Source organism: Eimeria maxima, genomic scaffold (assembly GCF_000499605.1).
Source record: "Eimeria maxima Weybridge genomic scaffold, Emw_scaff514, whole genome shotgun sequence".
NCBI classification, from domain to species: domain Eukaryota; phylum Apicomplexa; class Conoidasida; order Eucoccidiorida; family Eimeriidae; genus Eimeria; species Eimeria maxima.
This window is the reverse complement of record NW_013566562.1, coordinates 1-24,035: the sequence shown is the minus strand read 5'-3', so window position 1 is coordinate 24,035 and position 24,035 is coordinate 1. Positions and strand designations below refer to the sequence as shown.

General features: G+C 51.7%; 3 protein-coding genes across 3 annotated transcripts; 1 reads left to right on the top strand and 2 right to left on the bottom strand.

Annotated features, from left to right (window-relative positions):
* Window positions 1-222: 222 nt before the first annotated feature.
* Window positions 223-16,736, bottom strand: EMWEY_00036050 (glycogen synthase, putative; the record flags this gene model as incomplete). The annotated part of the gene is made up of 41 exons (XM_013482098.1): window positions 223-328; window positions 532-622; window positions 785-1,256; window positions 1,539-1,587; window positions 1,760-1,895; window positions 2,060-2,164; window positions 2,355-2,434; window positions 2,590-2,698; window positions 2,914-3,058; window positions 3,220-3,379; window positions 3,555-3,660; window positions 3,792-3,918; window positions 4,091-4,154; window positions 4,394-4,473; window positions 4,889-4,984; window positions 5,148-5,264; window positions 5,431-5,528; window positions 5,740-7,400; window positions 7,606-8,698; window positions 8,892-8,996; window positions 9,104-9,151; window positions 9,532-9,600; window positions 9,796-9,898; window positions 10,014-10,120; window positions 10,273-10,376; window positions 10,613-10,692; window positions 10,924-11,010; window positions 11,115-11,245; window positions 11,406-11,486; window positions 11,613-11,673; window positions 11,849-11,950; window positions 12,128-12,234; window positions 12,390-12,524; window positions 12,732-12,825; window positions 13,070-13,250; window positions 13,389-13,979; window positions 14,138-14,370; window positions 14,563-14,691; window positions 14,871-15,562; window positions 15,731-16,276; window positions 16,562-16,736. The coding sequence occupies 41 exons, from the start codon at window positions 16,734-16,736 to the stop codon at window positions 223-225; spliced, it is 8,856 nt and encodes a 2,951-aa protein (XP_013337552.1).
* A 733-nt stretch (window positions 16,737-17,469) lies between these two features.
* Window positions 17,470-19,266, top strand: EMWEY_00036040 (porphobilinogen deaminase, putative; the record flags this gene model as incomplete). The annotated part of the gene is made up of 1 exon (XM_013482097.1): window positions 17,470-19,266. One exon carries the CDS (start codon window positions 17,470-17,472, stop codon window positions 19,264-19,266), a length of 1,797 nt encoding a protein of 598 aa, XP_013337551.1.
* A 543-nt stretch (window positions 19,267-19,809) lies between these two features.
* EMWEY_00036030 (CAM kinase, SNF1 family, putative) lies at window positions 19,810-23,734 on the bottom strand (the record flags this gene model as incomplete). Its single annotated transcript, XM_013482096.1, has 10 exons — window positions 19,810-20,033; window positions 20,494-20,788; window positions 21,010-21,335; window positions 21,561-21,684; window positions 21,957-22,168; window positions 22,508-22,610; window positions 22,837-22,924; window positions 23,163-23,254; window positions 23,464-23,573; window positions 23,708-23,734. Coding segments are annotated over 10 exons (1,601 nt in total), but the record flags the coding sequence as incomplete, so codon positions are not given.
* Window positions 23,735-24,035: the final 301 nt, after the last annotated feature.

Sequence of the window (24,035 nt, the reverse complement as noted above, 5' to 3'; positions counted from 1 at the left end):
GCCAGCTGGACATACAGCTAGCTAGCTAGTTAGCTAGCCAACCTGTTACCAAGCCAGTTACCTATGTACCTAACTGGTCATGGAGCCAGCTAGAGCCCATCCACCTGGCAAGTCAGCCTGTGTGCTTGCTAGCTAGCTGGCTGTCTAGCTAGGTACATAGCTAGCTAGCGCTAGATGGCTGGCTAGGTAGCCAGCTAGCTATGTATCTACCTAGATAGCTAGCTATTCAACCTTTAGAATGTTGTTTTCATTGCCCCCAGCATCTCGCGCTGTTGGCGAGCCGTAGCAGCAAACCCACTCGCCATCAACCACGAGCTTATAGGTGTACCTGCAAGCCCACTCAAACCCTAAACCGTAGACCCTAATCCCTATATCCTAAACCACAAGCTTCAGGAATTCTACCCAGGAAAAAGAGTCGACAGATCGCCAATGTTTAGCCGCAGCGGCAACAACACACGAAAACCTAGAAACCAAAACCTTAAACCCCAAACCCTAAACGCCAAACCCAGGATCCAAAACCACATGACGTACTCTCCAGGAGGCAGCGCAAGGGAGATAGAAAAGGCCTGGACAGCATTATCCCAAGCCAGAGGCCGCCGTACACGCCAGTCGTCGAAACTCCCTGCGGACAAACCCTATACCGTAAACCCTAAGCCCTAAGCGTAAAGCCTAATACATATGCTAACTTGGATGGTGTGAACGGAGTGTTGCTTTATTATTCCAACAGAAGTGCCGCGCTCTCTACTCGGTGCTCATTGTTGTAGGAGGAGCCTTTAGGGTTTACCAGCAACGGCGACGGATCGTGGTCTGGGTTTGCCCTGAGGAGGTATGTAGCGAATAACACTTGGCAGAAGCTTTTTAGATCTGCTAGGGTGGCTAGTTGCCTTATCCGTGGTGGTTCTGCTGCTGCTGCTGCTGCTGCTGCGGGTAGTAGAGGGCTCTTCCCCACTGCTGCTGCTGCTGCTGTCGCTGCTGCTGCTGCTGCTGCTACTGCTGGTGTATATTCGCAGCCTTGTCTTTGTGCGGCTTTTGCTCGCTACGGAGGTCGGCACTGCCCAAAATGCTGCTGCTGCTTCGGCCTGCTGCTGCAGCAGCACGCCCTGCTGCTCCTGCTGCTGCTGCTGCTGCTGCTGCTCCTGCCCCCAGCTGCTGCCAGCAGGATTAGGGACACCAGTCGCTGCTGCAGCAAGTTGTTCCTTCCTCTTCCTCCAGGCCCCCTCAGACCACTTTGGGAGAGACTCATAGATTTGCTGCACCTGCACAGTCATCGGGTCTCCACAAAACACCTAGCTAACTAGCTAGCTTGCAAACTAGCTTCCTAGCTACCTAATTAGCTCAGTCACCTACTGTGACTAGCTAGCCAGCAAGCTAGGTATTTGGCTATCCAGTAAGCTAGCTGTGTTCTTTCTGGCTAACCAGATAACTAGGTATGTGGCTAGCTAGCCATCGGTGTTTACCTTGTTTTCGTTAATGGGTATTTTATTTCTAAGACGGGCGAATTCACATAGCCAAGCCCAACTGCTGCACTCGCAGCTAACCACAGATCGGCGAGCCAGCCCCCGCAGCATCGTGTACTTCTCCTTGTCGCTGCACAAACCACAAAGCGCAACGCCCCAAACTCAGGCAGGCAGCCACGACACCGAAGCGCTTTGGCCACCGGTGCGACGAATGGGGAGCTTCAAACCCTTCTGGAACGACTGTGCGGGAATGTGGGTATGAGGGAAAGTGGGTTAGCATTTAGGGCTTAGGGTTTGCGGACTCAAATACTCTAATGGCTCTCTCCATGGCGTAAAGCAAATCCCCTGAAGTGTAATTCATAAAAGAAAACCCATTGCCCGTGCCGGCAGACGGGACAAACTCAACCACCGTGTCCTTCAACCCGCCAGTGTGGAAGGCTGCACACAAACATTAAACCCTAAAACCTAAGAGCAGGATGTGCAAACAATGACTTTCAACGCAGTATCAGGGTTTGATGGAGACCGTGTGCGATTCGCTCCTAAAAGGACTTGCAGAACCATCCTGATGGTTTTGGGGTTGCAGCATAGGCTAGAAGGTGTACCGATGACAGGAGTGCCAGAAATAAAGAACTCGTGCTGAACTATTCCTCCAGGCTCGAATGCAGAAGGCATTAAACCAAAATCCGCCCCATAGTTCACGTGCGCCCCTGAACCGCAAAGCCCTACACCCTAAACCCTAAATCCTTAATGCCCAAGCCCTAAATCCTAAAAATAAAGAGAAATAACTGCATTTACGCGAGGCCAACCCGAGAAAAAATAGATATTTGCAGGCGGAGTTGCGAGTTCCTGTTTGAGGTTTTGGGATTTAGGGTTTTTTGGTTTATGTTTTAGGCTCACCCTTTGTGAAGAACTCGTTAGGGTCTGCCCAAAAGCTCTGCGGGTATTTCCACCGCAGCTCCATCATCTTTGTAGCGCATCTGCAGGCGACAAGCCGTAAACCCTAAGCCCCAAACACTAACCCCTCTTTTTTAGTTTCCAAACCCCTCTTCCTAAGACAACCCTTCCAGTCCAATTCCATTAATCTTAAGTCCCAACCCATCATCCCACAAAGCCGTAAACCCTAAGCCCTAACCTGGCGGCGTATCCATCCTTCCAATTGGCCATGCCTCCTAGCAGCAGCTGCACGCGTCCCCTGTGTTTTGTGATTAGGGTTTCTGCTGCCTCCAGAATAAGATGCACGCCTATATATACAGCAGCCACGGCAGCAAGGACGAGAAGGTGCAGCGGCAGCAGTAGCCGCAGCAGCAACAGATACGAAAATAGGCAGCGGAGGGAGCAGCATCGGCTGTCCAAGCAGCAGTTGCGGCAGCCGGTTTTCCGTGTTCAATGGAGCGTCCATCGGACACCGCAACTATAGCAACAGCAACAGCAACAACTGCAGCAGCAGCAGTAATACCTTTCTGTTCTGTGATTCTGCCTATAAAGGCAAAGATAGGAATTGCATCATCTGGCTTCTGCATGCCAAAGTATTCTTGCTGCAGTGCGGCTTTCGCCTCGTAATGGTCTTTAAACCCTAGTGCAGCGATGGCGTCTAACCGCCGCTGCACCCAAACACCAAAACCTAAACCCTATGCCCTAATCCCTTTTCTTGGTGCGTTGCTGCTGTGTGCGCGGAACGGGGCGGGAAGGCTTCGGATGTGTGTACGTGCGGGCAGCAGCTAGTTCTTGCATGTATTCGAGTTCAGGGTTTTAGGGTTTGGACCTGGATAGGAATGCCGTTAGGGACAGCAAAAGGACTCGAGTGTCTCCTCAGCAGAGGAGCTAAAGGAGAATTCTGACCACCGCCGTCTCCTTCTTGCAGCAACTCAGCGCGGTAAGAAGGAGACACTGTCCCCCATGAGTCACACTGCAGCAACACGCATCTGCAGCAAAACCCCACACAAACCGCAAACCATAAACCCTAAAGCCGCAAGCAAGGGCAAAGTTGGTGCCAGCTCGCCGCTAGCCGTGCACAACTTGAGGAGATGAAAACAGCACACAACGAATACACACACTTGCTAACCCTAGAAACCCTAAGCCCTAAACCCTAAAATGGACCTTGAAGGATTGACGACGTGGTTGTGCCATAGAGGGTCAACCAGCAGCTCCGTAGGGAGTTGATGCAGCCAATAAGCATCTTCCCGCTTGTTCATGTAAATGCGACCTGTACGAAAACCATAAGCCCTAAACCGTAGACACTCAGTCACTGCAGCCGCTCCTATGTCGATGCTCTTTAGGCTGCACAACCCCAGCACTCATTGCAGCCCTGCATCTACCAGTTAGCCAGCTGCATACCTTCGTAGTTAGGGTCTAGATTATGGATGATGTGGAAGAAAGTGCAGTTGTCAAAGATTGAACCAAAAAATCCATTTTTTGCATAGGCTGGAATTAAAGAAGTAGGCCAGTCATTTGTTACTATCAGCTGCAAGCAAAAACCCTAAACCCCAAACCCTAAATGCTTAGACCCGTAAGCTTGAACCTCTATGCGTGTGCGCACACATGGTCCCTCAATACAACGACCCACTGCAAGCGCAAGCCCAATTTGCAAATAGCGCCAAACCCTAACCCCTAGAGCCTAAACCCTCGCTTCTGACTTGTGGGATGATGCGTTCGTGACACAAAAGCTCCAAGGCGCCCTTTGCAAAGGTTACGAGCATTCTGCGAAACCCATACACTCAAAACCCTAAACATTAAACCCTAAACCATATTCAAGCACAGTCTTTGGCTTGGAACCAGCACGAGCGACGCAGAGACGCGATGTGTTGCAAAGGGTATAGCCTTTCGAAGGCCTAACCTAAGTTTTGTCTTTTGGGACTGCACATAAGTACCCTAGAGGCCTCGTAATGGCTAGGTGTCGACCCTGGACTGGAGTTTAGGGTTTAGGGTCTGGGGCCCACCTTATAGCATCAATACCATAGAACTCCGGGTAAGGTTGAGGGAAGATCGATGCGTGGTGAATAAAATACAACTGAACGTTCTTCACCACACAACCACGGTGGATTCCTGCGCCAAGTCACAAACCCCAAAGTGTTACTAAACACCAAAACATAAACAAACATGCGCCAAACCTGTCAGGGAGTTTGAACCTTAAACCCATAGAGATTGGCTAAGGTGCCCGTCTCCAAGCAAAACGGCCCCCTGACAGGTTTGGCGCATGCTTGTTCATGCTTTAGTGTTTAGTAGTAGTAGACAGTTTGGGGTAAGGTTCAACCCCCCCAAGAGTTTAGGGTTTAACGCCTCGTATGTACCAAGTTTAATAAAATCGCCTCCGACGTGCACCTCAACATTGAACGCATGGGATATCCCGTCTCTCTCTAAATATCCTCTCTCTCCCCGTCTGACTCACAGACCCAAAACCCGAAGCCATAAGCCCTAAACACTAAACCCTAAACCGTACACCCCGGCGTTGTAGGGATGTGAAATGGGTTTTCTGCTTGCCTGTTTCTGTCATAGTATGGAGAAATAACAATGACCTCTTGGCCAAATTCCTGCACATGCACAGGACCTAAACCCTGAACCCTGAGCTCGCATCCTCTAACGTGAAAATGCAGCGGCAATCGATCGTAAGCCCTAGCGTTGCCTTTAACCAAGTGTGAGTCCGGGGGTAATGGATTGAGGCTTCACGATCATGGTTTAGGGTTTAGGGTTTACAGTGGCTAGCGTTGTTGACAGCTCATCGACCATCACCCCGAGGCCTCCAACTGTCGACCATTTGCCCAACTCGGGAGCAACGAAGACTAGAGGAGTAAGGCGGTTGCTCCGCAGCACCTGAAACCCCACCCAAATCCTTTACCCAAAACCCTAAACCCTAGGCCGAGAGGTGTAGATGCGCGCGTGCACACCGGCACCCATCTAGCCTTGCGCAAATGCAGCGGGCGTCTAACGGCACCTCGAAGATCCAGAAACCCAGAAACCCTAAACCCTAAACGCTCACCTCATGTGCAAGCATAAGGCCGCGATTGGCCGTGGCGTTACCTACAGGAATGCTCTCCCCTTCAACCAATCGTCTAAGGCGGGCAAAGAACGAACAAGCTAGCGTCAAACACACACACCAGAAAAAAACCCTAAACCCTCAGCACAACGCTTCTGGCATCCAGGCGAGAAAGATACCTCAGCTGCAGTACGTGAGGATACAACTGGAGGTTTAGGGATGTATTTATTTACTTCGATTTGGCGCGAGGGTTTGAGGGTAGGGTTTAGGGTCTGCAGGAAAGGGTTTAGGGTTTAGGGTTTAGGGTTTGACCTAGCATCCCATCTTTTGCAAAGAGTTTTGATTCGACGCAAATATCAAAGAGGGAAAGTTTATTCTTTGCGAGAAGAGGACCGGCATCGGGTCTTCCTCGTTGCTGCTGCTGTTGCTGCTGCCATTCGAGGGAGTTTCCTCGAGGTCCCCATAGCCAGCTGTCTCCTTCCGCTGAGCGCGCCTCCGTGACGAGTTCAGCATTGTCTAGGGAAGAGAAAAAGCAGCCTGTTGCTGCTGTTGCTGATGCTGCGTCTGCTGTTGCTGCGGGGCTGCTGCTGCTGGGGCTTCCGCGTGTCCGCAGCATCTGCTGCTGAGCTTGCCAGTCTGATAGGAGGTGCTGCTGCTGCGTCTGCTGCGCCTGTTGCATGTGCTGTGGCTGCTGCACCATAGTTTGCTGCTGGTGGTGAAGGAGCTGCTGCTGCTTCTCTGCTGCTGCTGCTGCTGCTGCCTGGTGCTGCAGCAGTTTGCTACGGTAATCTAGCGCGTAGCTGAGGAGTTCCAAGAAGTCGGCAAGGTTGTCCAGAGCAAATCCCTCCCGCACTGCAAGGTCCACTTGCTGGTGTTGCTGCTGCTGCAGGGGAGCAGCAGCACGGTGCAGCAGCTCGAATATTAAGTTCGTGTGGGGCCGACGGGGACGAACGGACCTGCGGCTTTGAATTCCATCTTGTGGGGAGTCTGTCCCCACAAAGACAGGCAAGGAGAGTCTGCTTCTGCTGCTGCTGCTGCCGCTGCTGCTGCTGTTGTTGCTGTTGTGTCCTAGAGCTGCCGGGGAGGTAAATACCGGGAAAGTTGGAGCTTCGTGGCGCATGCGCCGGAGCAGCACCTCAAGGCGCAGCAAAGAAGAACAGAAGAGGGAGGGATAAAGAGGAGGGAGACAAAGAACAATGTTGCGTGTTAAAGCCCCACCACCAGCTTCTGAACGTGGTGTTGCTGTTGCTGTCTCGTCTCCAGCTGTTCCTGCGGCGGCTGCTGCTGCTGCTGGGGAGAGTGTCTCGATATCTTCTTGCTGCCAGTTGGAGTCTTCCCTCTTCATTATACCGTGAACAGTAGCAGCAGAAGCAGGCACACTCTGTTGATTGCATGCGAAGGCGTAGCTGCTGCTGGGTGCTGCTGCGACGCGAACTGATGCAGCAGCTACAGCAGGGGATGCTGCAGCTGCAGCAGGGGTTGAGTATGAGAGCGAGGAGAGGAAAGGAGGTGTCTCTCCCCTAACACGCAGCACACGGAGGTGTGCAGCAGCAAAAGTGTTGTTGACTTTTCTATGGAAGCTGTGGGCTGCTTGAACTGCTGCTGTTGCTGTTGCATCTTCCTGTTGCTGCTGCTGGTGCTGCAGCAGCCCTGTTGGCAGCAGCGCTTGCAAAGGGGGCCTTAAATCACACATTGGATTAAGACAGAAGGCACGAACAAAACAAGAAAAGGGTAGCAAAGGTGGTAAAGACAAGGGTTGCTCTAGCAGCTCCTGCAGCGGCATAACGTTAGGTAATATGTTACTGCCAAGACACCACTCCCCGCTGCTGCTGCTGTTGCTGCTGCTGCTGGCGAGGCATGCGCAGCAAGACTTGTTGGCCTCGTTCTTGCGCAGCAGGAAATTGGATGCAAAGGCAGAATATAATGGCGAGCAGCTGCAGCCCATGAGGTCACAGTAACTCAGCACGAAACGCCTGCAGCAGCAGGAGCAACAGCAGCAGCACCAACAGCAGCAGCACAAGGCACAAGAGTTACCTGACGACAATGCCTCTGCAAATGAGTAATCGCAGCAGCACCAAAAGCAGCAAAGAAGATACAACGAGCAGCAGCAGCAGCAGCAGCAAACGCGCCAAAACAACAAGCTGCAGCAACAGCAGCAGCTGCAGCAGAAGTTCTCACTGTTCGCTTAGGGGCAGCCGTTGGAAGAAAGGGGCGAGTGGCTGCAGGAGTAGTCTCTTATCGGACACAGTTTGCGGGGAGAAGTTTAAAACAAAGAGACACAGCACATGACGTCCTTGCAGCAGCATAACATCTTGCGGCTGCCGTTGTACCTGTTGCAGCAGCAGTTGATGCTGCTGTTGCTGCATGTGTTGCTGCGGCTGCTGTTGTTGCTGCTTCTGAGGCAGCAGCAGCAGCAGATCATCTAGTCTTTGGTTGTTTGCAGTAAAAACTTTCTTAGAAAGGAACCCTGCCTGTTCGAGCAGCAAATCGCGGTCTACTCTTGCAAAGGCGACCACTGGACCTTCTGCTCCCCTCTGCTGCTGCTGTTGCTGTTGCTGCTGCTGCTGTTGCTGCAGCAGCTCGTTGCCGCCGCTGCTGGTGCTGCAGGAGTCCCAATCCGAGTTGCTGCCATCGCTGCCACACACAGAGACAGCTGTGGGCATACTAGAAGGGTCGCTGGCACCGATAGGAGAGCTGCTGAAGCTGCTGCTGTTGCTGCTGCTGCTGCTGCTGCTCCTGCGGCGGCGGCGGCGGCTGCGACGAGCTCGCGACTGGGAAGAGGAAGCAAAAAAACTTAGAATGTTGTTGACACGTCTGCTGCTACTTGGTGCAGGAGCAGCAGCAGCAATTGGCGCTGCTGCTGCTGCAGCTGCTGTTTCCGAAGACCTGTGGGACTTCTTAGACCGGACTGCACCCTGCTGCTGCTGATGGTGCTTGTGGTGCTGTTGCAATTGTTGCTGCTGATGTTTGTGGCTGTGTCTATGGTGCTGTTGCTGCTGCTGTTGCTGCTGGTGATGCTGGTGCTGCTGCTGCTGGTGCTGGTTCTGGCTCGGATACTGCTGCTGTTGCTGCTGTTGCTGCTGCTGCTGCGGGGGTTTGCTGCTGCTCCTCTTGTTGCGTCTGCGCTGCTGTCGGGTGTATAGGCAGCTCAAGGGTTGGCCATTAGGGTGCAGCACTTCCAAGGGGATTAATGCCCCCCGCAGCAAACACTTTTCCCTCCTTCGAAGTTCTCTTAATAACTTATAACGAGTAGATAAAGACGATAAACGAGCTAAACACACAAAGACACAAACCCTAAACCCTAAGTTCTAAACTCTAAACCCGTAAGGTCACACCGTAAACAGAACAACGCTACAAGGAATACAACAACCCACAGCAATGTACTCAACCGCATGGTCTCTAATCCAGGGTTCAGGGTTTGCATTAGGGTTTAGGGTTTGCATTAGGGTTTACGGGTTGCACACCGGCTGATGCTCCGAGGGTTTGCAGGAATTCGGTCTCCTTTTCAGGGAGTTGGTTAATGCGCTCGAAGCCGTTGGGTCCAAGGAAACGTTCCAGAAGCTTTAGCTCTGCACAAAACCCTAAACCCTAGACCCTAATCCCTAGACGCCAAACCCCATACAACCCTCGAAAGCTCACAAACCCTCAACCGTAAACCCTCGCAGCACCTCTTTACTGGACCAGCGGACGTACTGCTGCACGGATAGGCGCTGTTTCCTTGGGTCTGCATGCACAACACATCACAGCTAAACCCTATACCCTAAACTTTATTGACACCATGAAGAAAGGCAGGAGGTTCGAGAGAGCCCTGTGAAGACTTCTTTCCTTGAGGGTTAAGGGTTTAGGATGCACACCTTCCCACTGCCGTCCGCTGCACGAAAAAGAAAACGCAAGGCCAAACTTCAAACCCTAAACCCTTAGCCTTTCGCTGCACTGTATTAACAGAGAGGACAATGCTACTAAACAACAACCCTCAATTTCCCGATAAGCGCAGCGGGATCTTGAGGCCTAAAGACATCTATGCCAATTCACGGCTTAGGGTTTAGGGTTTAGGAATTAGAGGTATGGCACTGCTCCTAGGGTTAGGGGTTTGTGAGAGTTTACAGCGCTCATTCGGATCAAAGAAATTCGGAACACCCATTCTGAAGACCATTCCCTCCAGTTCTCCAGCAACTGCAGACCACGCACGCAAAACTCTAAACCCTAAATCCTATTCTTTTACCAGCATCCGCGTACTACAGCTCTGATGAAGTACCGGATTGGTGTTTAGGCATTTCACATGTCGTCCAGGTCTAGGGTTTGTTTTCTAGCTGGAAAGCCCCAGCACATCCCAGCTTAAGTGCTAGGACAGGGCTTAGGATTTGCTACCTGTCACGAAGGAATCAGGGAGAAAGCAGAGAAGGTCCTGATACACCCATGCCGCTTTCTTGTACGACAGCAGAGGCAAGGGAGAGGCGGGCCCGCACGACAGCTGCACGCAAACCCTAAACCCTAAACCCTACATCTTTGGTCATTAGATCTTCACAGTCAAATCATCCAAAGCTGCAACAGGGCAAAACAGTAACCCGGAACCCTTAACTCTAAACCGTAAACCCTAAATCCTTGCTTGCCTGTAGCAAAGTGCCTCCAGGCGGCATTGCTGCGTGCTGCTTGCCCAGCGTCTTGAATAGCGAAGCCACGGACACTTGCCCATCTGCACAACCGAAGCCCCAAACCCTAAACTTGAGGGTGTAAGCGTATGAAAGCCCATTCGCCAGGCGATAAAGCTGGGTAAGCTGTCCCCACCGGAGGGAAACACTTCCCTCCATTTAATCTTCTTCCCCAAACCCTAAAACCTCAGCGTACTTAGCAAAGAAGGCACTAAAGACGCAACATGCTGGACTACAGGCACCAAACCGCTCCGAGACAAGAGGGCTGCCGTGGCGTCTGCCCGTTGCAAGGAGAGTTTCCTGAAAGCATGCAAACCCTAATCGCTAAACGCTAAACCCTCAAGCTTGATCATCGTGAATCGCTAATGTGGACCGGCGCCTGCTGAGGACGACCAAGAGAGAGGTTTAGGGTTTAGGGTTTGGTGTTTTGTGTTTTATGGTTTGGGGCGAACCCTGGATAAGAGTTGCAACAGGAGGAACAGAACCGTGACCTCCTACTACATGATGGACCTCCGCATGCGGGGCATGCACCCAACCCTAAACCCTCGCCTCCAACAGCAGAGGCCTCCGCTAGCAACAAAAAGTTAGGGCTTTCTGCCCACACACTCCGGCATAGCTGAAGAAACCACCGCACACAACCCAGCCATTAACCCTAAACGACACAGCAACAACTTTAGGATTGTTGAGTAAGTTAATCTTACTCAACAATGCTAAACCCTAAACCCTAAAGGCGAACACCAAAGTACACACTACAATACATCTTACTCAACAACCTAAACTCAACCCTAACAACTGGTGGAACAGATCGTACTCAAAAGTACAAAACCCTAAACCCTAAATCGCTTACCTTGACCAGGAATGGATTGGGGAAGAAACGGGCGGACTTTGCTAAACTCCAATATCCCGTCATGTTGTGCGACCCAGGCACTATAACCTGCGCACCCAAACCATAAACCCTAAACCCTAAACCCTAAAAGGCAAACCTACGGGCGAACCTCTGAGCCTAGACCTGGATGGGTTAAGGGTTTCAAGGCGCACCTGTCCTGTAATGATCTCCTCTGGGGAGTACGCAGATTGCCCGTCAAAGTCGCGGCGGTTTAACGCTGCTTCATTGGCGAGTAGTACTTCAGGGGCACTAGAGCTATCCAGCAGCTTTACCCCGTCAATCCCTGAACCACAGCCGCTAAACCCTAAGCCCTACACTATTGACACATGGTCTCTCTCTCTCTACAAAAGAAGTACTATGTCCCCAGGGAGTTACCCAGGACCACACAGACACACTGCTCGGTAATGCAACTAGAACAAGTAAGGGTTTAGGGTTTTGCGGACCGAATTTCCTAATCCAAGCGAGGACGTCCAATATGAAGCGGTTCCAGCTCGCCACCTTGCGGTAATTGAGCAGAGCTGTCTCTGCAGAATAAACCGCAAACCCTAAACTCTAAACCTTAAACGCAAACCCTTGCCGGTTGTCAATGGTCAGAAGCTGATCAACCAACCCAAACCCTAAATCCTAAACCCTTAACCCAGCAGGCTCACCCCCACGTTTAATTCCCCTGCTTTCGCCTCCATAGAAGAAGTTGGCCTTTCCCTCGGCATCCTGAGCACCCGATCTCAAACCCCTTAGCTCTAAACCCTAAATCCTTAGCTTCCGCAGGAGTCATACACCTCCAAGAAGCTCCTTAGGAACACGTCTGCGGCTCGTGCTCCATGGTATCTAGGGGGAGCTAACTACAGCGATGTATCAGGGTTTAGAGTTTAGGGTTTAGCTGCACCTCGTGGAGAAGCATCAGCGGCAGGTAGTGGCGGTGAGGGTGTGCAGCAGCGACCCGAGTTGAGACATCCACAACAACCCTCATACCTTCTCGGTGGCATTCCTAACGCCGCAAACCCTAAACCCTAAACCCTAAACCCTAACCCTAACCTCCAGGCCCCACTCTTGAAGTATAAGGCTGAAGCCGGTGTTTGGCCTCTCAGGGCTACCCATATTGCAGTGGTGAAGCTGTTGCTCTATCACGATTCAAAGGTTTAGGGTTTAGGGTTTTGGAGCGTACCTGCACCAATTCAAAAAACCCCGGAGTTCCACCCAGCAAAGCGCAAGGGGCGGAGCGGCACGGAGAAGCAAACGGGCTCGCGTCGGCGTTCTCGTAGGCAACATCCTCTGCATGCCACACACCCTAAACCCTAAACCATGAACCATGTGACCTGAATCCTAAATCTTGAAGGACCTCAAGGAAGGTATTAGGCACCCCAACGGATTTTTGTCAGCGGAGTCGCCATGTCTGGGGAGTGCAGGGTTAAGGGTTTAGGGTTTACCAAGGCGGGTGTAGAGAGGCATGCCGATGTCGCGTTCTTGAGCACCACTAATGCAAAGACAATTAATGCGAGAATCGCTGAAGGAGCGAGCGCTGCTGGCAACTCCTTCAAATGACCCGCGCTGGGTTAAGGCGCCTAAACCACAAACAGTAAACCCTAAATACTAAGCACTAAACCATCAACCCTAAACCCTAAACCCTAAACACTAAATGCGGATTTCCGAACTCCATTTCCCAGCAAACTCATCTCCTGCAAAGTGAGGTAACGCCCAACGACCCTTGAGCTTCTCGTCTCATCTACCCAACTTCTTTAGGATTTAGGGTTTAGGGTTTAGGGTTTGACCGGTCTCTTCGTGCCACTGGGCGTCGTGCTGATCAACAAGAATTTCGTGGGGCTGAAGCTCGTGGTACCCCTCAGGCAATACAATGACGCGTCCCTAAACCACAAAACCTAAACCCTAAACCCTACAGCCTAAACACTAGCCTCGGCAGTGTATTCTGTACCCCACACTCCCCGACACGCTCCGCCGCCCGCTGAACCCCAAACCCTTGACATCCAAATTCTTGATATCGAAGCCCTTGGCATTCAAACCCTAGACGTCAAATCGCCTGCGCGAATCTGGAGGCCAGGGTTTAGCACTTAGGGTTTCATTCTGTGAGAGTTTAGGGTTTTGTTCCCACCTGGAGAGGATAACACTCGTCTACAACGGCTCCAGGATGGAGCCTGTGCTGCTGCTGCCGGTGCCTCAAGGCTTGTGCTGCATCTGCTGCTGTGCGGCTCCCTTTGCCGCTGCTGCTGCATGCTGCTACACCACTTGCTGCTGCTGCTGCCTGCCGCCGTCCGGCGCTCTCAACAACGGACCTGCACGATTGCCAGCGTCAGTTATACCCTAAGCCCTAAACCACTGTGTACAACTGAGCAATCAGTGATTCGTTTACCCACGTGATAGAAGGAGGCCATTCTCATAGAACTCTCTAAGGATTAGGGTTTAGGGTTTACCAGGTGCCTTCTTGCTCGTTTGCCCTACAAATCCTCCAATCGTAAAAACCGCAGCGCGTGAAATATCCAAAGTCGACGCGGCCGAGCCACAGAGTGCTGCGTTTCTGCTGCGGTATTGCGGGCTTTGTGGGAGGGACTGCTGCTGCTGTTGCTGTTGGATCAGTAGTAGAAACAGCATCAGCAGCAGCAGCTGCTGCTGCTGATGCCGCAGCATGAGCAGCCGCTGGTGGTGCAGCAGCAACACCAGCAGCAAATACAGGTGTTCTATCTGCTGCACGGAAGCTGGCAGCTCTTCTAAGAAGAAGAATTTCTTCTTTTTGATTCTCCAGGTGTACCTGCAGCTGCTGCTGCTGCTCTCTGCTTTCTATTGGCTGCTCCCACTGCAGCGGATGGTAAGAGTACACCCCCGTCTTGCAGGAGCGGTTAAAAGAAGGAGCAACAAGAACTAAAAATATATCCTCTGGATAACCACATTTAGTGCTGCTGTTGCTGCTGCTGCTGTCGTCCACCTCGATCAATACTTCTATTACAAAACGTTCTCCCACAGCACGAATCACAGGATCCAGGGGACGACGTAATTGCCAATCATGCCTTCACACAAACCCTAAACCCTAAACGCTAAACCCTAAATCCCAGGCTCTGTGAGTCGTACATGCGGTGTTGCTGCTAGCATACCTTTCTTCTGCTGACAGTGTAAGCCTAGCCTCTAAGCCCTTAAACCCTAAACCCTAAACCCTAAGCCCATGCACCTGTCGTAAAAGGCATTGAGGAGTTTGACTGCTTCCATGCGAACTGCTTCCTCGCTGCTGCCGAGCAAGGAGACCAGCAGCTGCTCCAGCCTCGCGCTGCTACTGCTGTTGCTGCTGCTGTTGCAGCAACACGAAGCCCCGCAGCAGCAACTGCTGCTGCTGCTGCTATCCAAAGAGGCTTCAGGAAGAAATGCGCTGTGCCACACGTCCCCCGCCAAGTCCGTCAAAGTGTCCTGCTCCACAAACTCTAAACCCTAAACCCTAAACCCTAGAGAATCTCCAGGCGTTCCCGAATCCTAATTGCGCAGCCGTAAATCTTTATGAGGGACTCTTAGAGGTTTGCGGGTTCCCTTTCTCGTAAAGCTACTGCTGGGGGTCGGAGCCACCCTCTAGGGTTTAGCGTTTAGGGTTTAGGGTTTACTTACCTTGACAGCTTCTCGCGTGGATGAGGTAAGAAGAGCAGTAAACCACCGCAACTTGTTGGAACAAAAGAAAGGAGTTAAACCGCACGCATTCCAAACCCTCAAGCCGTGCTGTCCGCGCCGCCTCGCCATCTGCACCCAAACCCTAAACCCTAAACCCTTATGTTTCCAAACAACAACAGAACACCCGCACGCAAGAACCAGCACTACGGCAGCACGCAAGGCTACTATGTTACTCAACACAGGGTTTAGGGTTTAGGTCTAGGGTGCCGGGTCTACTACGGTTTAGGGTTTAGGGTTTCGTGTTTGACCTGTCGGCTGCTCAACATAAAGGAAGGAACCTGAAAAACATTGGGTACTTCCTCCAGACACCGCAGCAGCACCTGCTGCTGTTGTTGCTGTTGTTGCTGCTGCTGCTTCTGCAGCAAGGACTCTGAACCATCTAGAATAAGGGATGCTAAGAGGGCCAACAGGTAAGCATCGAAGCGGCCGCGCGATCGGCAGCAAAAGCGCAGCAAATCAGAGTCTATCCGCAACTCCAGACACCCCCGCTGCTGCTGCTGCTGCTGCTGTTGGTGATGCTGTTGCTGGTGGTGGTGGTCAGATGAAGCCTTGTTTTTCTTGTGCTTTCCCCGGGGAGAGAGAGCTGGTGACTGCGTGACTGTTGCTTCCGTTGCTTCTTCTGCTGCTGGTGCTGCTGCAGATGCTTCTGCTGCTGCTGTCGGTGCTGCATCAGCAGCAGCTTCTGCTTCTGCAGATTCAGACACAACGCGAATTAGGTCAGGAGGCAGCGAGAAGCTGTTCTGTGCTGCAGACGAGAAACCCTGCTGCTGCTGTTGTTGCTGCTGCTGCCAGCAGCGCGGCTCTATAAGAAGTACGATGTCGAAGGGCAGCAGCTTTTCCGGTGGTGCAGCAGCACCACCAGTTGCTGCTGTTGCTGTCGTTGTTGCTGCTGCTGCTGAGCTAGACGACCCATTGCCTTGTAGGGTCTCTAGCAGAGATTCTGAACCCCCAAACAAAGCCTAAACCCTAAACCCTAAACCCTAAACCCCAGCAAGCACTCTCAAGCTCCAACCGTGTATTCTACTCGCTGCAGTGTTCATGCTAATACAGAAGTCTAGGGTTTACGGTTAAGGGTTTAGGGTTTGCTAGGGTTTAGGACTTGACTAACCACTACTTCCACCTGGAGGCCGAACCCGCTGCAGCAAACAGCAGAGCGAAGTTGTTTCGAACTCGTTTGTTAGCAAGGTGCTGCTGCTGCTGCTGCTACTACTACTGCCGCTGTTGCTGTTGCTATTGCTGCTACTGCTTTCTGCTGGCCTTGCTGCTGCTGCTTCAGTTGCTGCTGCAGCGGAAGGGTCTGGAGTTACACTAATAGCAAAATGCTGCGGCTGCTCTTGCTCCTGCTGCTGCTGCTGCTGTTGGTGCGACTGCAGTAGCAGTTGCTGCTGCCGTTTAGTTAGCAGTTGCCCCAGACACTGGTGGGCTTTGAGCAGCAGTGCCGTTAGGTTACTGCCTGCTGCTGCAGCTGTTGCTGCTGCTGCTGCTGTTTGCTCCACCTCGTGTCCTGTTATTGCTGCTGCTGCTGCTGGTCGCTGGGAGCTGCACTGCATCAGCAGCAGCAAAACCTCCTGTTGCAGCGGCTGCAGTAGTTCCTCCTGCTGCTGCTCCAGTAGGTGATGTTGACTGGGCAGGTAAGAAGAAGCAAATAACCTCGCTGAAGGCAGCAGCAGCAGCAGCAGCAGCAGTAGCAGCAACAGCAGTAGCAGCAACAGCCACGGTAGAAGCAATACCAGCAACAGTAGCAACAGCGGCACAAATAAGAACAGCAAACCCATAGGGGCCGCAGCAATCATGTCCACGGCAGACACAGCAGCAGCAACAACAAAAATAGAAGAGCAGCAGCACTAGGTGCAGCAGCAACTGCAGCACCAACCACTGCAGCAGCAACAGCAGCGACAGCAGCAACAGCAGCAGCTGTTGGTATTTAGAGTAAACTTACGTTCTCTTTCAAGCTGCAGCAGCAGCCGCAGCAGCTGTTCAGACACCCGGATCTTTAAGGCTGCTGCCGCGTCTGCTGCTGCGTCTTGTTCAGGAGGTTGACGCAGCTGCTGCTGCAGCTGCTGCTGCAGTTGCTGCTGCAGCAGCGGCTCATCAGGCCAGGCGCTTCTCTCCATCTTGCAGCACAGCAGCTGCTGCTGCTGCAGCAACGCGCCCAGGGGACAGAACCACGCGGTCTGTTTGCGGCTGTTGCTGTTGCTGCTGCTGTTGCTGCTGCTGCTGCTGTTGCTGCTGCTGTTGCTGCTGCTGCTGCTGCCGCAGTTGCTGTGTTTTAGCGGAAAGTAAAGGAGTGTCTCGGGAGACAGTTATTTCATGCTGCTGCTGTGGTTGCTGGTGTCGTTCCTACTGCCCTTGCCACTGCTGCCGCTGCTGCTGCTGCTGCTGCTGCTGTTCCTGCTGCTACTCCTGCTGCTGCTGCTAGGAATTAACACCCTTTTAAAGCCACAGTTTGTCTCCAGACACTCAATTTGCTTAAGAACCCCTCGCCTTCCATCTCCTCTATCGCCACATGCAGCTGTCGGCAGCTGCTGCTGCAGCGGCGGCTGCGGCTGCGGCTGCTGCTGCTGCTGCTGCTGCTGCTGCGGGCTGCTGCCGACAGGCGGCAGCGAGTAGGAAGGACTTTCCTGCCTGCGTAGACCTACAACTTACTTTTTATGCTTTTTTGCTGCTAAATCGTAAACGGTAGACACTAGCTGCTGCTTCCTGTGGCTGCTGCAACTGGCACGGGAACCCGTGCAGATGCGGGTGTTTGTCTTCAGAGTTTAGGGTTTAGGGTTTAGAGTCTAGGGTTGACGAGGCAGAGGGTAGGACTTTGGGGGTTTGTACTTATAGCGTCTTTCCCTGCAGTTAATGCAGCTGTTGCTGCTCCTGCTGCTGCTGCTGCTGCTGCAGCTGAGCGCATGCAGCGGGAAGCATCTATGCGGACGCACTTTGGGATTCGCTGGTGTTCCTCTCATTGGTAGCAGCAGCAGCAGCCGTTGCCGCAGCAACACCAGCAACAGCAGCTGCTACTGTAGGAACTGTGATAGGAGCAGCAACAGGTATTTGCCGAAGCCTGTGGGCAGCCAGTCCCACCCCACCTCCCCCACAGCAGTAGCAGCAGCAGCATCCGCAGATGCTGCTCCTGCTGCTGCTGTAGCAGCAGCAGCAGAGAGAGAGAAGCCGCTTCTGCGTGTGGGGAGCCGTTGGTCTCCCCTAGCACTAGCGCAGGCGAAAGAAGTTCTGCGGCTTGTCGTCTTTGCTGCAGCAGATCGTTTTCCTGCTGCTGTTGCTGCCTTTCTAGAGGAGGACGAGCAACAGCAGCAGCTGCAGCAGCAACAGCAGGAGGAGCTTCTGCTGCGGCGGGAAAAGCTAGGGGAGCAGTGTAGCGAGCTACTTAAAGGAACAGCAGCAGGAGAGCTGCCTGCGGCTGCTGCTGCTGCGCTGCAGCAGCGGCTGCGGTATGGGGAGGTTGAGCTTGTGCCGCACCAAACAGCAGCAGACAAACAGCTGCAGCAGCAGCTGCTGCAGCTGGGAGGAAAGGGTTTGTTTAGTAAGGAATTAGATGATGCACTGCAGCAGCAGCAAATACACTTTGCTGTTCATTCCCTTAAAGATGTTAACGTGCTGCTGCCTAGCAGCATGACTCTTGCTGCGCTGCTGCCGCGGGAGGATCCAAGAGATGTGCTTCTCTTTGCAGCAAAACAGCAGCAAACTATTCAACCTCTCTTAGAAACTATTACAGCAGCAGCAGGAGCCGCAAATGCTGCTGCTGCTGCTGCTGCTGCGGCAGCGAATGCTGACGCAGGGGGAAACAGCATCACAGTCACCGAAACCAACTTCAGTAGCAGCAGCAACAACAACAGCAGCGGCAACAACAGCAGCAGTTGCAGCAGCAGCAGCAGAGATGAAATATTGATTGGCACTTCTTCTCTCCGTAGACAAGCCTTGATGCTGTACCTCGCTGGCAGCAGCCATGCAACAGCAGCAGCAGCAGCAGGTCCAGCAAAAGAAGCAGCAGCAGCAGCAGCAAGAGTACGTTGCGTGCTGCTGCGAGGCAACGTACAGACGCGGCTTCGGAAGCTGCGGGAGGGGGTAGCGCATGCAACACTTCTTGCTGCAGCAGGTCTGCGGCGGCTGTCTCTGCTGCAGCAGCACCCTACGTCAGCAGCTGCAGCAGGACTGGAGATACTCCGCCTTGCTGCTCCTTATGGAGACACGGTTGCTGTCCCTCTTCCTGAGGTCTGCTGCACCCCAGCTGCAGCACAAGGAATTATTGCTGCTCAGTGCCTCTCGCAAGACACGAGCACGCTGCAGCTGCTCCTGCCAATCAACGACTCTGCAGCAGCAACAGCAGCAGCAGCAGAACGCGCCTTCCTGCAGAAGCTCGATGGCAGCTGCAAGACTCCCCTTGGTGCCATTGCTATGCTGCGTAACCACCAGCAGCAGCAGCAGCAGCAGCAGAACCTAGAATTCAAGGGTTTTGTGGGGACACCTGACGGGTGCCGTATGTTTCACGTTGCTGCTGCTGCAGCTGTACGTACACCGCAAGAAGCAGCAGAAGTAGGAGCAGCAGCAGCGAATAAAATTAAAGCAGCAGCAGGCAGCAAATTCCTATCCGATATTATCAGCCAAGTGCAACAGGGTTGGGGCTCCCTCAAACCCTAGAAATAAACGAGAAAAGGGTTCTGCATGCATGCATGTATGCATGCATGCATGTATATATATGTATGCATGCGTGCATGCGTGCACCTGCTGCGCCCTGCTACCGCCTATCAGCGAAGCCCAAGACAAGCCGCACGGTCTCCTGGTGCAGCAGCAGGGGCGCTGCTGCTGCTGCTGCTGCTGCTATTGCATGCCGCAAACCTTCTACTGCGGCGAACTAACGGGGCTGCACAGGCGTTGTTGCATACAGTCCCGTGTTAACGTGCCGGCCGCTGCTGCTGCATGCAAGCAGCAACACAGCGAGACGACGCCCTGTCTATACTGCATGCATGCACGCATGCACGCATGCACGCATGCACGCATGCACGCAACAAAAAAACCTGCCTCGAGTCCATGCATGCAGGCGGCGCAGCAGACACTACTACACTGCCTAAATAAATGTGTCCCTGCATGCATGCAAGCAACTGCTTGCATGCATGCATGCATACAAACGGCCGCATGCATGCATGCATGCATGCATGCATGCATGCAGGAGGAGATCTCCTCTTAAGCAAATAGCCTGTGGGGCGGGCCACCAGAGGAGAGAGTGACGGGGTTTGTAGGTGACCACGTGGGCAGCAAGAAGGGTGGAGTTGACAGCTGCTGCTGCTGCTGTTGCTGCTGCTGCTGCGGAGAGGGCGCATGCAGCCTGCAGCGCTGCTGCTGCCGCTGCAGCTGCGTCAGTGCCGAGTATATTGCTGATGTTACCCACAGCGCCTCCGATATTGACACTGTAAACAAACAAACAAAATAATAATAATTAATTATTATATATTTTATGATTATATACTTAATAATTTTTATATATTTAAATCCAACAGCAGCAGCAGCAGAAAAAAGCACAAGAACGCTAAGCTACACATACACCTTACACACAACAGCTTGTCCCCCAATGCAGCAATGCAATGCATGTAGCTACCCAGCCGTCGGTAGCTAGCTAGCTAGCTACCGACCTACCTAGCTAGCTACCTAGCTAGCTAGCTGGCCTCCGCCCTCCGCACTTATATGTGGGGCTAGCTGGATGGCTGCGTGACTGGCTAGCTAATCAGCTAGTTCGCTGTATCTACCATTTACGTGGCCGTTTGTCTGCACGGCTAGCAAGCTAACCAGCCAAATACCCTGAGTAGCTAGCTAGCTAACTATTTAGCTAGCTAGCTAGCTAGCTAGCTAATGTTTGCTAGTTTGCCTTACCCATGGCACATCCTTCGAAGAGTTGTACGTCGATGACATATCGACAACTTCCGACTTTAAAAAGTTGAACAGCCAAGATGATATCCTCCGTGTCGCATGCAAACTCTGCACCGCTGCAGCTGCTGCTGCTGCTGCTGCTGTTGTTGTTGCTGTTGTTGCTGTTGCTACTGCTGCTGTTCGAGGCAGCCTGCTGCTGCGAAGAGTCCTGCTGAGCCGAACGCAGCGGGCGGCAACGGAGTTTATATTGAGAGACTAAATGCCACTCATAGTCGCAGGCTTTGAGGGTGTTAAGGATCTGCAGCAGACACCAAACCCTAACCCTAAACCCTAAACCCTAATACCTCCGGGCAGAAGTCCTCTCTCCTGTACACTGCATGTGGGGAGATATCGAGCTTCCGCAAAGATTGGTCTGCAGCTGTAGCTAGCAAAGATTCAGCAGCAACCGCATGTACACGACTGCTGCTTTGCGGTTACGGTTTAGGGTTTAGGGTTTAGGGTTTAGGGTTTAGGGTTTACAGCTGTGATAAGGATAGGCGCATCAAAAGCCGCCTCTATTCCTAACTTCCACCGCGCAGAAGCCCAAGACCCTCCACCACTAGGGGAGCGGCACTCAGGGGACGACTCAGCTGCTGTAGCTGCTGCTGGTGCTGGCACCCCCAACCTGCCGCTGCTGCAGCCGCTGCAGCTGCTGCTGGTGGTGCCAGGCACGTGACCCGCCAGCTGCTGCTGCAACGACATCAAAGATGCTGCTGCTGCACATGAAGACGCTCTCCCGCAGCAGCGGAGGCTCAGACGCCGCAGCACACTGGGAGGGAAGGTGGGAGGTTCCTCCGGCACCACTCCTGCACACAAACCCCAAACCCTAAACCCTAGACCCTAAACCCTAGAGAGCCCATCCAGGATACAATTGGTGCGGGTGTTCTGCTGGGAAGATTCTATGGAGAGACCGCAGCACAGTGTCTCGCGTGGCGCATTTGCATTGAATAGTTTATTCAAGACTGATGAGATAGGGTTTAGGGTTTATTTAGTGTTTAGGGTTTATTTAGTGTTTAGGGTTTACGACTAACCTGAAAGAGCAATCTGTTTCCTTCTACGATCGGAAAGAAGCTGATAGGCAACCGCCTCTCTACTCCTTGGAAACCCCACGAGTCCTCGTAAGAAGATAGAGGGGTCACTTACATCATAGCCCAACTGCACACAAATCCCTAAACCCTAAACCCTAAACCCTAAATCCATAGTTTTCGTTATTGTTTCTTCTATATGTCTAATTACGTCTACGCGCGGGTCCTCTAAATATGACTATCAAACGTCTTGAGGGTTTAGGGTTTAGGGTATATATAATTAGGGTTTAGGGTTTAGGGTATATATATTGAGTGTTTATTAGGGTTTAGTGTTATATATGGGTAAATGTTTTTAGGGTTTAGGGTTTATGGTATATTGAGGTATATTGTATGTATATATACCTTGGCCATCTGATTAAGTACAAGTGCATCTGGTGGTCCTCCTGATAAATTGGAGGGTTTAAGATTTCTTAGATAAGAAGGAAGTCTTTCCTCAAACCATGGATGTTTTTTTATATCTTTTAATTGTATACGTTTGCTTGGATCAACAACTAACATTTGTAATAATAAACTACGACTACCAGAACTTAAATGACCAGGTAATGTAAAATTGCCTGTATACAAACCCTAAACCCTAAACCCTAAACCCTAAACCCTAAACCCTAAACCCTAAACCCTAAACCCTAAACAACCCTGAACAATCAAGAAGGATCATTAACCAACACCCCATAAATTCAACACTCATGTACATTCATGTTAATACAAACCCTCAACAAGAAATAATAATGTATAAACCCTCAGCTGGTTATCTATCATAAACCCTAAACCCTCAATAAGACACACTAAACAACACATAATTCATACCCAATTAAATACCCTCAGAGTGTACACCACGCTCCATCTGTTTGGTGCTCGCACGGTTTAGTGTTTAGGGTTTAGGGTTTAGGGTTTACCGTGCTTAATTTTCTTGAACAAATTCGGTACGTGCTCGTCATCAAAGGGAAGAGACCCGCAGAGGAGAGCGTATAAGATCACCCCGAAGGACCACACGTCCACCTGCAAAAACCCCAAACCCTAAACCCTAAACCCTAAACCCTAAACCCTCGATAGCTCCCCAACCCGCAGTCCACCAGTTTACGTGACCTCTTATCTCCACAGATTAACAACCCTCAGTCTAATGCTTAGGGTTGGTTTAGTGACAAGGAAATATGGCTTCTTGTTTCAAGTGTGAGTCTAGGGTTTAGGGTTTAGGGTTTAGGGTTTAGGGTTTAGGGTTTCTCACCTCGGGGCCCGCATATGCCTTTCCAGAGACAACTTCAGGAGAAGCATAATTTGGTGAGCCGCAAGATGTCTTCAAAAACTCCCCATCCCTATACAAACACCCAAACCCTAAACCCTAAACCCTAAACCCTAATACGGCCTAAACCCTAATAAGCCCTAGACCTTGTAGAATAAACCCTAGACCCTAAGTAACCCTAGACAATAATAAACCCTAGACCAGACCAATGAATACACCATACATATACCCAAGGTCTTGCCGCGCCCGCCTCTCGCCATTGTTGACTAGGGTTTAGGGTCTAGGGTTTAGGGTTTAGGGTTTAGCTTTACCTCATGAAGTTCGAGAGGCCGAAGTCCCCAACCTTTACATTGAGGTTTTCATCTAATAAGACATTCTCTGGCTTCAAGTCTCGATGGCAAATCTGCAAAACACGCAAACCCTAAACCCTAAACCCTAAACCCTAGCATTCACCTTGGGAAAGTTGTGGTACCATGGCAACTACAGCCCAGTGTTGTGGCTAATGCTCAACACTAAACCCTAAACCCTGATCAAAGCCTTGCAGTGACGAGTGTCTGGGAACTGTAAACAGCACTAGGGTTTAGGGTTTAGGGTTTAGGGTTTAGGGTTTACGAGGTGCTCATGGCAGTGTTCTACAGCAGAGACAATCTGCTGAAAGAAGCGGCGGGCCTCCGACTCGGAGAGCCTTGCTTTCTGTATTATGTGGTCAAACAACTCCCCGCCTATCACACAAACCCTAAACCCTAAACCCTAAACCCTAAACCCTAAACCCTAAACCCTAAACCCTAATGTGTATGTCCCCCAAGCTGCTCAAATGCATCATCTGCCTCCCTAAAACCTCTGACCCCTTCCCCACCCTGCATTCCCCTCCCCCCCAAAACCCCTAAACCCTAAACCCTAAACCCTAAACCCTAAACCCTAAACCCTAAACCCTTTACCTGCGACATATTCCATGATGACAAAAATATCTGTAGGTGTATCAACAAGTTCATATAATCTTGTTATATGCGGATGATTAAGACCATCAAGAATAGATATTTCTCTTTTTATTTTCTCTAACATTTGCATTGCTTGCATCTTACTCTTATTTAATACTTTTACTGCTACTTTCTGTCCTGTTGTCTCATGTACAGCCACTGTATACACATATAAATATACATATATATATATATATATATATTATA